Source organism: Macaca nemestrina, chromosome 10 (genome assembly GCF_043159975.1).
Source record: "Macaca nemestrina isolate mMacNem1 chromosome 10, mMacNem.hap1, whole genome shotgun sequence".
Taxonomy (NCBI): Eukaryota; Metazoa; Chordata; class Mammalia; order Primates; family Cercopithecidae; genus Macaca; species Macaca nemestrina.
This window is the reverse complement of record NC_092134.1, coordinates 84,882,967-84,899,178: the sequence shown is the minus strand read 5'-3', so window position 1 is coordinate 84,899,178 and position 16,212 is coordinate 84,882,967. Positions and strand designations below refer to the sequence as shown.

At 43.7% G+C, this 16,212-nt stretch overlaps 2 protein-coding genes across 2 annotated transcripts; one reads left to right on the top strand and one right to left on the bottom strand.

Annotated features, from left to right (window-relative positions):
* Positions 1–1,224: 1,224 nt before the first annotated feature.
* LOC105492906 (olfactory receptor family 5 subfamily BS member 1) lies at positions 1,225–4,330 on the top strand. The gene is made up of 2 exons (XM_011760280.2): positions 1,225–1,997; positions 4,168–4,330. The coding sequence occupies exons 1-2, from the start codon at positions 1,225–1,227 to the stop codon at positions 4,328–4,330; spliced, it is 936 nt and encodes a 311-aa protein (XP_011758582.2).
* A 5,003-nt stretch (positions 4,331–9,333) lies between these two features.
* On the bottom strand, positions 9,334–11,738 carry LOC105492905 (lactalbumin alpha). Its single transcript, XM_011760279.2, has 4 exons — positions 11,527–11,738; positions 10,742–10,900; positions 10,177–10,252; positions 9,334–9,666 (listed from the first exon to the last, which is right to left on the bottom strand). The coding sequence occupies exons 1-4, from the start codon at positions 11,657–11,659 to the stop codon at positions 9,606–9,608; spliced, it is 429 nt and encodes a 142-aa protein (XP_011758581.2). The 5' UTR covers positions 11,660–11,738; the 3' UTR covers positions 9,334–9,605.
* Positions 11,739–16,212: the final 4,474 nt, after the last annotated feature.

The following is a 16,212-nucleotide window of genomic DNA, read 5'->3' as shown; positions in this document are numbered from 1 at the left end:
AAGGTAATGTCATCACTTAAGGCAAGGATCAGCCATTTTCACTTCTTTTGTGGTGGAATGTCATCAGTTAAGGCGGGGCAGGGCATTTTTCCCTTCTTTTGTGATTCTTCAGTTACTTCAGGCCATCTGGGCATATGCCATCTGGGCATATACGTGCAAGTCATAGCGGATGCAATGGCTTGACTTGGGCTCAGAGGCCTGACATTCACAGTCTTCATTTCTATTCAAGGGTTTCCCCTTGCCTGGCTTCTGTGAAACCAATACACTCATGTGTCATTTCTGCTTGGATTGACACAGAAGGGGAGAAGGGGCTTCTATTTAGTACCAGAAACACCCCAGGAAGACTGTTTCCCCATCTTTTCAATTTCTAAGCTGGTAGCAGGTATAGTGACTCACCTGTAATCCCAGTACTTTGGGAGGCTGAGGAGGGGTGATCACTTGAGGCCAGGAGTTTGCAACTAGCCTGGGCAATATTGTGAGACCTCATCTCTAGAAAAAAATTAAATTAAAAATTAAATTTTAAAAAATCTAAGCTGGACTGAGGCACGAGAATAGCTTCAACCTAGGAGACGGAGGCTTCAGTGAGTTGAGATTGTGCCACTGCACTCCAACCTAGGCACAAGAATAAGACTCTGTCTCAAAAAAAAAAAAAAATCTAATCTGGAATGAACTTTAGAAACCATCTATTTTTCCCAGACTTTTTTTTTTTTAGAAACTTAAGTGGCTTATGAGCTTACAGTGGCCGAGAGAGAACTTGCACCATGACCAAGTCTCATAATACTTCTATCAGACACTCAGACACTCATCATGGTCTGCCATCCAGATGATCAGCCAAAATGTTTATTGCTTATTCACTATACCAGTTAGCCCTCCTGTGGTTTAAGCTCAGTTCCTTTTGGAAGTAGAGAATAGCACTTCTCAGTATCAACTCCCTTCGCTTCCTTCTCCAGCCTGAATAATCCCTGCTCTCTTCTTCCTTTCTAGGTCTGATTCTCTGAACTTTTCCTCCCCACCTTCTCCACTATGGCAAATAAGTTACTGCCCTAAGCTGGAAAGGACTGACGCAGCCTGACATGGCAAAGCTGCCTCCACTACAGAATCTGTCCTGGGTCTGCCCTGAAGCTTTACTGCCAATGCCTCATCCCCGGGCATGCCCTGACACTGATAACCCATTGGAGCATTCTTTTCAGTTCTTGTCAGTCAAAAGGGAAACTTGAGTGCTCCATGGAAGTCAGCAACATGACCACAGTCACTGTGTTTGTTCTCCTAGGACTGTCCAACAACCCTCAGGTTCAGGCACTGCTCTTTGTTCTGTTCCTGGCGATTTATCTCTTGACTCTACTGGGGAACCTGCTGATGGTGCTGGTGATCAGTACTGATTCCCACCTCCACACCCCCATGTACTTCTTCCTGAGACACCTCTCCTTCCTGGATGCTTTCTATTCCTCAATTATTGTGCCTAAACTGCTAGAGAACCTTCTTTCTAAGGAGAAGACAATATCCTTCCTTGAGTGTTTCACCCAGATCTCCCTGGTCATATTTTCTGGAGCTACTGAGGCTTGCCTCCTCTCGGTCATGGCCTACGACCGGTTTCAGGCCGTGTGTCATCCGCTGTTGTATGTGGTGGTTATGAACAGAAGGGTGTGTGCTGGCCTGGTGGGGTCATCCTGGGCCATAGGAATCGGGACTGGCCTAATTAACACCCTCCTGCTTGCTCAGCAGCACTTCTGCGGCCCTAACATCATCCGCAGTTTTGCCTGCGAGCTTCCTCCGGTGCTCTTATTGACCTGTTCCAACCCCTGCACTAGCATCGCCTCCATTCTCACCACCATGTCAGTACTGGGCCTTGGCACCCTTGTCCTTTTGCTGGGTTCCTACAGCTGTATCATCACAACAGCCCTGAGGATCAACTCTGCCACAGGTCGGAACAAGATCTTTTCCACCTGCTCTTCCCATTTCCTTATGGTCACCATCTTTTATACTTCAGGAGTTCTCAGGTATGTCATTCTATACCCCGAATATAAATGTGGGATATTCCTTACCCTAGGTGGTCTCCGTTGGCAGAATAGAGCTTTACAAAATAGCAAGACATTCAAAAGGCCTGGGCTCTAGTTCTGGCTCTACCAGGGACTAGCTATATGCATTGCAAATAATCTATTTTCAGCTGGGTACGGTGGCTCATGCCTGTAACCCCAGCACTTTGGGAGGCCGAGGTGGGTGGATCGCTTGAGCCCAGGAGTTGGAGACCAGCCTGGCCAACATAGCGAAACCCTTCTTTACTGGAAATATAAAATTAGCCAGGTGTGGTCGCGTGCACCTGTAGTCCTAGCTACTCGGGAGGCTGAGATAGAAGAATTGCTTGAACCTCCGAGGCAGAGGTTGCAGTGAGCGGAAATTGCCCTACTGCACTCTAGCCTGGGCAACAGAGTGAAACTAGGTCTCAAAAAAAAAAAAAAAAAAAAAAAACAGAATCTATTTTCCTTCTAAGGCTTCAATTGTCCATTCTGGAAAATGAGTTTAGACCAAGATAAAGATTTTTCTACTTCATTAACCTAAGATTTGGGAGTTCTCAAAAAGAAATCAGAGAACCTTTGTTAGATTTTTATTCAGTGCTAGACAAAAAATAAAGCCTGTCTTTGAAAAGTATGCCATCTTTATTTCCTACTGGGAGATGTCGCCAAAGCTTACGTATGTTGTAGCAATTTACTAGCCATTTACTGTACACCAGCTGCTTTACATTGCCAAGTCAATTTTAGCATGCACCACACTACAAGAGAAATATTATCAACCCACTTTTAGGTAAAGAACCTGAGTTTAGGAAGTAATCAGGTAATTTCTCAGCAGTCCTAGAACAAGCTAGTAATGGAGCCACAAGTTGGACCAAGATCCGTGCCCTTCCTTACCATGCTTCTCAAACATCGACAGCTCTGGCTGCCTAGCCCTCCCTCACTAGGAGACAAAACAATCGACGCCTGTGCTTTTACTAGTAAATTGAAGGTGGATTTGCACAAATTGTTCAATACTTTTCTCACCTGCCTGTGATTCAGAGAGAAGCCAAGGATGGAAATGGATGATAAGAATAGTCCAGTACCTGTAGTCTAGTGGCTGGGAAAGAAAAAATAATAAGTAAAAGAAAAATAAATAAATAAATAGCCCAGGAGAGCTCAACTGAGCTGTACACCAATCTCTTCGTCTCCCTTTGTCTCGGTTTCCTCATCTGCCATAAAGGATGTGACTACTTACTTCACAGAAATGTTAGAAAGAATAAGTTAAAAGACAAAAATAACAGTAAAATGACTATTTTTTTAAATAACCAAACACATTGGAACCCACAAGGAATATCCTTGGGATAGTCTATTCTGATAACTACGGTGCCACTGCAAAAAAATAATAATACTAGTGCGTCTTTGGAAGATACTCCGAGTGGTACTTAGCAAAATGTACTCAAGATTTTAATCTTATAATTTGGAATCATATTATGTGCTTAACACATTTTCATCTCCCATTTTACCAGTTTTGGTTTCTTTTCCAAACCAAAGAAAAATGCAACTAAAAGGACAACTTTATACAAATAATAGGCCACTCAACTTTATAAAAATAATAGGCAAGGATTCTGAGGGTAATTCCCAGGGCCATAAAAGTTGGGAATAATGACAACATTTTAAACTGAGTGTACAGTTTTACATGAACAGTCATCACAAGGTGAGAACATTGTGTTTCTGTACTGTTGCGTATAAACAGGAAAAAGAGAAAAATTGCTCATATAATCATCATAGCTATTAAGGAAGAATGTTTTGAAGAGTATGAAATGCTATGGAAGTGTATGAAATTATTATTAATTCTATTTTTTTTTTTACTTTTTATCTGTCCTAAATATTAATTCTATTAGAACCCACAGCCTTTGATATGCTGCAGAACTGCCTGTTCTTCGGGGCAGCTCCTATAACTTTCTGTGTGAGCTCACTTACGTTTGGAAGTGTTTGAAGGCAGAAATGACTGACTTTTCACAGATCAGCCATTTCTAGATGCTGCCACCAGAGAAAGTCAGCTCTGAAGACCTCCTTTGCAGGGAGGGGAGTCTTTGCAGGGAGGGGCTGAATTGTTGCTGCCAACAGTAAGTATTGTCACCATTGTCATGAGTGGCTTTTCTGTCCAATTCCCTTCAAGGTATATGATTCCAGCATCCGGCTCAGCCCTAGAGCAAGTGCTCTCCGTGCAGTACAGTGTGATAACCCCGCTGCTGAACCCCCTCATCTACAGTCTGAAGAACCAGGAGGTAAAGGTGGCTCTGGGGAGGATGCTGGCCAGGAAGTCCAGGCTTCCCTTGTAGCCCAATGCCCCTGCCTCCGCAGGAGGAAAAGTAATGGGGAAAAAGGACGGAGGAAGAGCTATCACCACTCAGCTACCTCAGCATTCATCTCTCTCCAAAACAGAGACCTTAGTTTCTCTTCCTCCAATGCCCTGCTCTCAGCCAAAGGCAATGAGGAAACTGTCACAGAGCAGGTAACACCCATCAGATGGGGCCCAGTCATTATACAAGAAAATTCTCAGGGCATCCCTGGCCATTTCTATAGCTAATGCTTTTTCCTCTCATTTCTTGCCTGTTTTTACCTCTCTTCTTCCTGCCTCTCCCTCTCACTTTTACTTATGTCTATGCACAAAAGGTAAATCAACATATCAGACCACTAGCAAATGTCTTTCTGCATTCTTGGATAGTCCCATCTTGGCACTGTGACCCAACTCCTCTTTTGTTCTCATGCCAAAAAGTCCTTTTAAAGATCTACATCCCATAACATCTTAGAAAGAAATCAAATAGACTGGGCGTGGTGGCTCACACCTGTGGTCCTGGCACTTTGGGAGGCTGAGGTGGGCAGATCACGAAGTCGGGAGATCAAGATCATCCTGGCCAATATGGTGAAACCCCATTTCTATTAAAAATACAAAAATTAGCCTGGTGTGGTGGTTCACGCCTGTAGTCCCAGCTACTCGGGAGGCTGAGGCAGGAGAATTGCTTGAACCCGGGAGGCAGAGGTTGCAGTGAGCTGAGATCGCACCACTGCACTCCAGCCTGACAACACAGCAACACTCTGTCTCAAAAAAAAAAAAGAAAGAAAGAAAGAAATCAAATAAAATAAGAGTGTCTCCTCCTGTCTTCATCCTTAACAAGTAGCGGCTAAAGTAGAGCCTAAGCCAGGTGTGATGGCACATCCCTGTAGTCCCAGCTGCCCGAGAGACTGAAGCAGGAGGATCATTTGAGCTCAGGAGTTCAAGGCTATAGTGTGCTGTGCTCACACCTGTGAATAGCCACTGCCCTCTGGACTGGGCAATGTTGTCAGACCCCATCTCTAAATAAACAAATAAATAAAATAGCACCTAGCAAACAGTGTATCCTTAATAACCATTTGGTGACAAATCAAGCAGTGAAGGAAGGAATTAATATGGATCACCTGAAGTCTTTTCTCTTGCATGATCTCAGGAAATGGGAAGAGGGGAGTATCCCCCTCTAAAGTATAAGGGTCTTCAAAGCAAAACCTCTAATAGCTTCTGTATCCCCAATATCTAGTACCTCCTGTCACCTAATAGGCTCTTAATTAATGTTCAATAAATGAAAAAAGTGGAGGATGAGAGAGAAGGAGAAGTGGGAGAAGAAACATAAAAAGAAATATTTGAGGCCAGGCACAGTGGCTCGCGCCTGTAATCCCAACACTTTGGGAGGCTGAGGTGGGTGGATCTCCTGAGGCTAGGAGTTCAAGACCAACCTGGCCAACACGGTGAAACCCCATGTCTACTAAAAATACAAAAATTAACTGGGCGTGGTGGTGGGCATCTGTAATCCCAGCTACTTGGGAGGCTGAAGCAGGAGAACTGTTTGAACCAGAGAGGCAGAGGTTGCAGTGAGCTGAGATTGCACCACTACACTCTAGTCTGGGCAACAGAGAGAGACTCCATCAAAAAAAAGACAAAAAAGAGGTCAGGCGCGGTGGAGGGCAGATCACCTGAGGGCAGGAGTTCAAGACCCGCCTGGCCAACATGGTGAAACCCCATCTCTACTAAAAATACAAAAATTAGCTGGGCGTGGCAGCGCATGCCTGTAATCCCAGCTATTCAGGAGGCTGAGGCAGGAGAATTGCCTGAACCCAGGAAGTGGAGGTTGCAGTGAACCAAGATCCTGCCACAGCACTCCAGCCTGGGCAACAGAGCAAAACTCCATCTCAAAAAGAAAGAAAAAAATATTTGATTTTATCTAATACAATTCCTGTCTTCATAACAAGATAGGTGTCAGGGAAAAGTAGCAGGGAGGAGAAAGCAGGATAAGAGGAGAGAACAAAACTCTGTATTGCTGTGAACCATTTCGAGTCTTTCTCACGCAGAGCTCAGTAAATGGTCTGCTGTCTGAGAGCCACTCCCTGGAGCCTCCCCGCTTCCACATTAGTCTGGATGACTTCAGACCTTTACTTGGCTTAGAGCTTCATTTTAGGCCTAAAGGAAAGATAAGGAGGTAGAGAAAGCAAAACAGATGCTTAGTTGCCATGCTGCCTCCTATCTGGCTCTGGAGAAAGTTCTCAGGAAGAGAACAGCAGTTTCCTGTCCTGCTTCTACCTAAATGCCAAGAGAACTGCATCTATCAAGCCTGCTTCTATGCCCGAAGAAAAAGAAAAGTTATCACGTGAGGTGATGATATGTTAATGAGCTTGATTGTGGTGATCATTTAAGTGTATACATACAACAGAACATCAAGTTGTACACCTTCAACATTTACAATTAGGAGGAGGAGAAGGTGAAGAAGACTACTGGTGTGTATGCCATGAAGCTGATCCAGCCATACCTCACTGGATAAAGGAGGCAACATCCCCTCCAAATATAGATTTATTGATTCATTTTCTCAAAAGAATTCATAATTCAGTGGACACCATATTAGACATTGAAATTAAAAAATGTATAGGCCGGGCACTGTGGCTCACACCTGTAATCCAAGCACATTAGAAGGCCGAGTTGGGAGTTTAAGACCAGCCTGAGCAACATGGTGAAATCCCATCTCTACTAAAAATTCTAAAATTAGCTGGGCATGGTGGCAGGCACCTATGCCCAGCTACTCCAGAAGCTGAGGCAGGAGAATCGCTTGAACCCAAGAAGCGGAGGTCACAGTGAGCCGAGATCATGCCACGGCACTCCAGCCTGGGCAACAAGAGCAAAACTCCGTCTCAAAAAATATATACACATAAGCTAGTGTGGGGAAAATAAGTACAGACTAGGAACAAGAGAGAGTTTGCCTGAGAATTCCAAATGCAGACCCCAAATGCCTTTTGTAGTGTTGCTTGAACCAAAGAACATGGCATTTTGTTTGTTTATTTGATTTAATACATGAATTATTTTACAACTCAACACACTACAATTAAACTGAGTAGAAACACAGAAAAACTGCTCTGCAGTACTAGTACAGAGTACGCATCTATAAACATTTGTATCATAACCCACTGTAACCAATGAATAATTGAAAAAAAGAAAAAGATGTCTTTCATGCCAGTTCCCTGGCTTCTTTTAACTTTTTTTTTTTTTTTTTTTTTTTTTTTGAGACGGAGTCTCGCTCTGTCGCCCAGGCTGGAGTGCAGTGGCCGGATCTCAGCTCACTGCAAGCTCCGCCTCCCGGGTTTACGCCATTCTCCTGGCTCAGCCTCCCGAGTAGCTGGGACTACAGGCGCCCGCCACCTCGCCCGGCTAGTTTTTTGTATTTTTTAGTAGAGACGGGATTTCACCGTGCTAGCCAGGATGGTCTCAATCTCCTGACCTCGTGATCCGCCCGTCTCGACCTCCCAAAGTGCTGGGATTACAGGCTTGAGCCACCGCGCCCGGCCTCTATCTGTTCTTGATCTTCTGACCTCAGGCTGAGGTTCTCTCTACAGATAAATCTCTTACTGTCAGTTCCTTCAGCAACGGCTCCTGAAGATCATGAACTCATGTGCGGTGTACTTGCCCTCACAGGTGAACTTTCCCGTCTTCTCTGTGGGATGAAGGCCAGGGCTGTGGAGCTGAGCAACAATGCGAATGTCATTCTCAGTTCATTCAGAGTGTGACAAATTAAACTGTAGTTTGGAATGCTGGATTGTTAAAGCAGGAAGTGATCTCAGAAAACTATCTAGACCAAAATCCTCATTTTAAGATGAGGAAACTGAGGTACAGAGAATGGAGATGACCTGCCCAGGTTCAGACCATCAAAAAGTAGCAGAAACAGATTTTAGGACCCAAATGTCCTAATTCTTCTTTAACATATCCCATAATTATTTAAATGAATGAAGTCCTGCAAACATTCTCCTTAAAAACAAGTAAAGCACAAGAAGAAATAATGGAGTGGAGAGTTCACACCAAAAGGTCCCATGTTCTCAGATTCTTCAGCATCACTGTCAAGGCCCCTGTTCTCTCTCTGGTTTCCAGAGACAGGAAGAGTTCCTTTCACAGCTCCTCATGAAGGATAAAGAAATCCTTCAACCCCCTCAAGTCACCCATTTCAGATTCTTGGGTTCCCACCCATGCTCTTCCTTTTCCCACCCCACATCTCCACTTGTCAAAATCCCACACAGACTTTAAAACCAGCCTAAATGCTCTCCCTTTCAGGAACCCTTTCTTGATTCCTTTTTCCCAACATCCCCTCCAAATATAAATGATCTTTCCTTTTGTGAATGCCCAGAGAACATTTCTAACCTCTCTCATGATGCTTATAACTCTCTTCCTTATATTGTAACTATTTATTAATGTTTATCTTATCTCTTGCATTAATCCTTGAGGGAAAAGGCCATTCAGCCAACTTTGTGTTTTTGTTTTTTGTTGTTGTTTTAGTTTTTTGAGATGGAGCACTCAGGCTGGAGTGCAATGACATGATCTCAACTCGTTGCAACCTCTGCCTCCCAGATTCAAACAATTCTCCTGCCTCAGCCTCCTGAGTAGCTGGAATTACAGGCACCTGCCACCACACCTGGATAATTTTTGTATTTTGGGTAGGGACAGGGTTTCGCTGTTGGCCAAGCTGGTCTCAAACTCCTGACCTCAAGCGATCTGCCCACCTCAGCCTCCCAAAGTGCTGGAATTACAGGAGGGAGCACCACACCCGGCCAGTATTCAGCCAACTTTGGATCCCTCTACAGTTCCTTGAATAGATTAGGTGATCAATAAAAGTTTGTCACATTGAGTTGGTGCAGAAAGTAACCTTCACCTTTCTATTGTAAATTCAGTCTACTTCTTCAGTAGAGACAGAAGGTGGCTATGACCTACGGCTTTGGTGTCCACCTACTCATCCTATTTCTTCCCCTTCCCTCCAGGGGGAAAAAAAAACACAGCCAGTGACTTCAAATTGGGATCTTTATTCAAGACAGAGGTGAAATCTGTGCTGTAGTGAAAGCGCCATCGGGGCACTGAGCAAGGTTCTAGAGCTCAGTGCACCACTCAGGCATCTCCGGAAAATAGTCCTCAAGAGTTCAGTGATGTCACTACAGCACCCAAGGCTCAGAGACAGATAAGCTTTGGGGCAACAGAAAGAAGCAAACCGAGGTGGCATTAGGAAAGAGGCATTCCAGGAATGTGGAGTGGGCAGGGATGCCAAGGACAGCAGATGCTCACAACTTCTCACAAAGCCACTGTTCCAGCTTCTCAGTGCAGAGGGCTTTATGGGCCAACCTGATAATGGAGAAAGGGACAAGGTGAGTTAGCTGACTGAATCTTGGCTTGAATTTCCATCTAGATTCATTCCCAGGAAGGCTGAAGTAAAAGAGTGTGGATGAGAATTACAGAAAGACATTCCTGACCTGATGTCAAGGGACACAAGCCATCAAGTGGAATACAGTCCATAAAAAAATAATCCAAGAAAATTGTAGGGTTAAAAAAAGAGATGCAATGAGACCAACAGCTTGCTTGAGGGCATAGAACTAAGCAAGTGGAATTAGATGTCCAAATCTAAGTGAAAGGAGGCCTGGGTCTGAGCCCTCCGTTAGGCAACCCCTTATTAGGAAAGTTGCTACCAAGGAGTGGAGCAAGAGAGGCTTAATAACAGAAACCTGAGTCTCTAGGTAAGTTTTGTTTCAGAGACTGTATTCTAGATTAAATGACCAAGAGATAGGGTAAGAGGAAAGGGGTGCTGGGCTAACGGGGTAAGGAGGAGGATGGGGAAATAATAGAATAAGGATTCACCAGTAGTCAATTCCTTTAATATCCAGGATCTTCTTGGCACACATTATGTCATCAGTAATGTCATCGTCCAGGAACTCTGGCAGGAGTTACAGGGAAAGGAATGAGAGAGCTGAGAAGTATTACCCAGAAATTCACTGAGTTCCCCTAACCCCTGGATCCAGTGGGTTCTCTAAACTCAAGGCTTGTGCCTGTTGTCTTTTTATATGAAAGGACCAATGTGGTAATGTCTAACCCTGGGTAGGGACTTCCTTCGTTTCCCTGGGATATCTCTGGAGGAATCATCAGCTTCATCAACTGACTTACCCTGAAAATGCAGAGAATAAGATTCCAAGACTCTCAGACTGCTCAGATTGTCTACCCCCGAACCTCAGGGAACTGTCTGGGGATTTGATGACCATGAAGAATCCAAACAGCTTCTTACCCAGTACTGCCAATTCAAGTCCCACAATTTTTGTAGAGCCCAGCCAAGGCAACGAAGCCCGAGGTCTGCTTGGCACTAAAAAGGAGATTATCCCAAGGGCAGGCCTCAGAAAAACAGAGAAAGAGGGTTATAGAGGCTACTCACTGTCACAGGAGATGTCGCAGATATTCCTTGACTGAGGGACCTGGCTGCTCTTGCACCAAAGCTTATTACTGATCTGGAAGAGTCCATATTCTGTGCTTCCATTGCTTTCAACTATGGCTTGTGTGTCATAACCACTGGTGTGAAACATGGTACAGATGACTGAGGGAAAGATGAGAAAGAGATACCACAGAGATGTCCAGGATCCGCATACAGGAGGAATTGTAATTCTAAGACATAAAAATGGTTTCCAGCCAATCTCCAAAGATGGCAAAGGAGAATTCCCAAAAAAATCAGACAATAAGAGAAAGAAAGGGTAGGAAAATAAATGGGGCCAGGCGCAATGGCTCACACCTGTAATCCCAGCACTTTGGGAGGCTGAGGCAGGTGGATCACAAGGTCAGGACTTTGAGACCAGCCTGGCCAACACGGTGAAACCCTGTCTCTACAAAAAGTACAAAATTAGCCAGGCATGGTGGTGGGTGCCTGTAATTCCAGCTACTTGGGAGGCTGAGGCAGGAGAATCACTTGAACCGAGGAAGCAGAGGTTGCAGTGAGCCGAGATTACACCATTGCACTCCAGCCTGGGCCACAAGAGTGAAACTCCATCTCAAAAATAAATAAATAAATACATGCATACATACATACATGAAATAAGAGTATGCAAATGAGCAGAAAAGAGGATGATTAGATAATTAAGTAAAAGCGGAGGAACGAAGTGGAGGAAAGAGGGAATGGAGGCGAGAATCACATGAGGAACAGATGAAACAAGGAAGCAGGGAACTCACATTCAGGCAAAGCGATGCCTCCATAACCATCTATGTCTTTCAGCAGCTGGGACAGCTCACATTTTGTAAATTGCTTGGCCGGGATGGCAGGGAACAGGATGCTCACCAGGAACAGAGGGACAAATGACCTCATTTTGGCTGCCCCCAAGAACCTGAAATGGAAGCATCACTCCGTTTCATTTCTTTATATTCATGCAGAAAGCCTCAGGGGCTCTGGCACCAAGCCCTACATCTAGGAAGAGAATGAAGAGAGACTGGTCATGCCAAGACAGAAACGCTGAGCCTGCCAGCTTCCTTCCATAATTCACCCTACTTTTCCTTTCCCTCTCCCAGTATCTAGTCCATACCAGGTATTGTTCTCTGCCCAGAAAGAGTTCAAACCTTGATCCAGCTTCCCATTTGGCTTTGTTTATCCCTTTGTTTTTTGTAGGGTTGGTTCTAGGAAGCACTGTCTCTGGTTACTTTAGGAACAAAGAAGGCCATAGGGGGCAATATAAGTGAGTAATCAGAAAATACAATAAAGTTCTATGGCCAGCTTCCCCCTCCCCGCTAGAGACACACAGAATGTGGAGAGAGGGTGTATGTCATCACATGCCGCAGTCCCAGGATCAAAGCTGGCACTTCTCCAACCAACGCAGCCATGTAACAAAGCCCAGAATGAGTTCTGAGCTCATGACTGAAGGCTCAGAAATAGAAATAGAATATGGGAATGTAGACTACAACAATCAGATATAACTTGGATCCTAAGACTTCCTAGTTAAGGAAAATGCATAATTGAAAAGCCTGTATGAAAGCATCTAGGCCAGGCACAATGTCTCACACTTGTAACCCCAGCACTTTGGGAGGCTGAGGCTGGTGGATCACTTGAGCCCAGGAGTTTGAGATCAGCCTGGGCAACATGGTAAAACCCCATCTCTACAAAAAAAAAAAAAGGATAAATAAATACAAAAATTAGCTGGGCATGGTGGCATGTGCCTGTAGTCCCAGCTTCTTCAGGGACTAAAGCAGGAGGAACATTTGAGCACAGGAAGTCGAGGCTGCAGTGAGCCATGTTCACTCCATTGCGCTCTATCCATCCTGGGAGACAAAGTGAGACCCTGCCTTTTTTTAAAAGAAAAAAGAATCTAGCTATTATCAGATTCCCCACCCCTAACCACTTCTACGATAAATAACCAAATACTACATTGGCATTGAGACATTACATAAATCTAAGACTAATAACTTGTAGACAACCTCAGAGTTGGCCACGGAAAGTGGGAAAGATGCAAGCCAGTGGAAAGATTGGACTTCAAGGCTGAACAAGCTTATGTCTGGAACCTCTATAAGGTCAGTGCCCCTAAGTAAGTAGAGCTAAGGATACTAGTTCTGAATAGTTCCTTTAATTTGCTGGCATCAAGCTTCATGTTATGGTGACAAGTAGCTGTTAGCTCCTTCATGCCACCATTCATCTTCTTTATCCTCATCTCTAAACCTGACCTGATTTCTTCTTTCTTCTTCCTTTTTTTTTTTTTTTTTTTAGACCAAGTCTCACTCTGTCACCCAGGTTGGAATGCAGTGGCGCGGTCTTGGCTCACTGCAACCTCTGCCTCCCAGGCTCAAGTGATTCTCCTGCCTCAGCCTCCCAAGTAGCTGGGACTACAGGCATGTGTAACCATGCCCGGCTAATTTTAGTATTTTTAGTAGAGACGGAGTTTTTCCGTGTTGGCCAGGATGGTCTCGAACTTCTGAGCTCAGGCAATCTGCCTTCCTCGGCCTCCCAAAGTGCTAGGATTAAGACATGAGCCACTGCGCCCAGCAACTTGATTTCTTATGTGTCAGGGAACATTTATCTCAGTCAATCTGTTTAAGACTTACAAACTGATGGTCTTCCATATCATTATCTCCTACATGTATTCAGAGTCAGGGAAAAGTCCTCTCAGTTTAATCCTGTCTTCTATACCATGGATAACCAGTATATGAAGTGGCAGGAGTGAAGGGAAGGTGGAGGATCTTGGTGTGCCAGGAGGGATGAGCAGAAAGTCCTGATAGCAAGAGATACATGTTCAGAAACACAGCAAAAGTGGAGCCACTCCATTTCTCCACATTCCACCTAGAGGCACTGCAAGGGTACACGACAGGAATGGGAATTCTATCACGCTAAGCTTTGTTGAGAATATGGCTGAGGGTGACCTTGAACCATATGGGAGAGGGACAGATAAGAAAAGCTTGTGCTGAGGACTAGTCCTTCCAATAGTGGAGTCTTGTGTAAAATGCCTCCTGCCCTAGGCTATGGACTAAGTACCTGTGACAGAGTAAAATGGTGGGCCAGGGTCTCAAGAATCACAGGGGTTTTCTACACTTTCAGCCAAGTCAAGACCTAAGGCAGCTGCCTGCTTGCCTGTAATTTGATTATACCTCGGCCCTTCGCTGTAAGCAATAAAAATCAGCATACAGGTCAAGAATCACAACTAAGTGCAGAAAAGAAAATAAACATGCCTCCGGCAAAAGGAACCATTATTTCCCTAGAAATGTTTGTAAAATAGGATACCTGGGAGTCATCTGAAAAAGAGGATAGAAAGTGTCTAATGGAAACAACTGCAAACATCCAGAGAAAGATGCAGCCTCTTGGAGATTGTCCAAAGGAGAACAATACACAATGATCACAGCACTGAAAGAGGAAGTATGTGGAAAGAGGTTAAGCACAGCTCGTGGAAGAAAGCTCCCACTCAGCTCTCCCTGTCCAGGAAGAAAGCTCCTGCCAAAATCTCCCTTTCCAGAGAGGTTTACTCAGGGTGCTCTGCATGGAGGTCGAGAGCTGAATCAAGATGGTGACGAGGCATTTACAGTAAACTTACCTGGGTTTTGTTAAAAATAAACTAAAAATTACGTTCATTCTCTCAGATGCTGTGGGAAAAAACCCAGGTTTCTTAAACCAGAAATCACCTTTTTGGAGATGAACAAAATAAAAACGTTATTTCTAAAAATAAATTTCTTTATTTATAAAATAAAAATTTCAGGCCAGGCATGGTGGGGTCGCGCCTGTAATCCCAGCACTTTGAGAGGCCAAGGCAGGCGGATTACTTGAGGTCAGGAGTTCGAGACCAGCCTGACCAACATGGCAAAACCCCATCTCTACTAAAAATACAAAAATTAGCCGAGCAAGCTGGCAGGAGTCTGTAATCCCAGCTACTCAGGAGGCTGAGGCAGGAGAATCACCTGAACCCAGGAAGTGGAGGTTGCAATGAGCCAAGACCGCGCCATTGCACTCCAGCCTGGGAAACAGAGCAAGACTCCATCTCAAATAATAATAATAATAATAATAATAATAATAAAAGTCTTTATTTCTAAAAATAAAAAAATTGAAAGCATGTGTTTCAAGGCACGTTTTCCATGTGAAACTGTAGTCTGTAGGTGAGTTGGCATTTCTAGACAGAGCTGAGGCCTACCATTTAGAAGGAACACCCTGAGATCCACAGTAATAATGGCCATTACATCTTACAGTTAATATCCTCACCTTGTGCCTGCAGTGGCTCATGCCTATACTGCCAACACTTTGGGAGGCTGAGGCAGGAGGATCACTTGAGGCCAGGAGTTGGAGACCAGCCTGGGCAACATAGCAAGACTCTGTCACTACAAAAATATAAAAATTAGCCAGGCATAGTGGCACGTGCCTATAGCCCTAGCTACTCAGGAGTGGCACATGCCTATACTCCTAGCTACTGAGGTGGGAGGATTGCGTGAGCCCAGGAGTTCAAGAATGCAGTGGGCTTTGATTGTGCCACTCACTCTAGCCTGGGCAATAGAGCAAGACCCTGTCTCTATTTTGAAATACTTTTATGTCCTCATCTTGTTCTACTTTCTCTCATAATTCAGGAAAATTATCACTAGATAGACAATGATGCTAGATCTTGAAACCCAAATTTCATGCAAATGTTTAACCAAATTAAAGAGTTAATTAAAGCAATTAAGATTTAGAGAGGGAGTGATTTTTATTGGCATTTTTCTTTTTCAGCTGCTTGTCCAAAAGTCCCTACAAAGTTACTTAGCATTATAGATTCACATTCTATATCCCACAGGAAAGGCCTGCTTGCAATTATATGGGCTTATTTTGGGTTGCTATATTTGCATTACTATTTATATCACTGCTTTTATACTTAACTGAACCATAGATTCATTTGTGTGAATTGGGGATAGTATCAGCCAAAAAATGCAATCATGGAAATATAAATTATAACACAAAAATGATTTTAAAAGATACTAAATTTTACCTTTTTAACTGAATATTAGCAAAAAAAAAAACCGATACACATGTAATTACCAAGAAGCTAACAAAATTTCTATGCAAATTTTAATTGATTTTTCATTTTTAATTTATAAAATGTTTATTTTTAAATAAACATATATTTACATAATTTTACATCAACACCTTTGATAGAATCCTACATCGTATTTTTTGTTAACGTGGTAGTTTTTCCTTTCCTTTTAGGAGTGGTTTCCCTTTCTTCCTCCTCATTTCTTCCCTACCAAACATCATCCTGGCAACTCATATTAACAATCTACCACCCCATTCCCCATAATGTGTTTATTTCACACTGCGTGCCTGTATCAAAACAACTTATGTACTCCATAAATATACACTATGATGTACCCTCCAAAATTTAAAAAACAAACAAGGGAAAAAAATCTACCGTATCTTAGTCCATATTT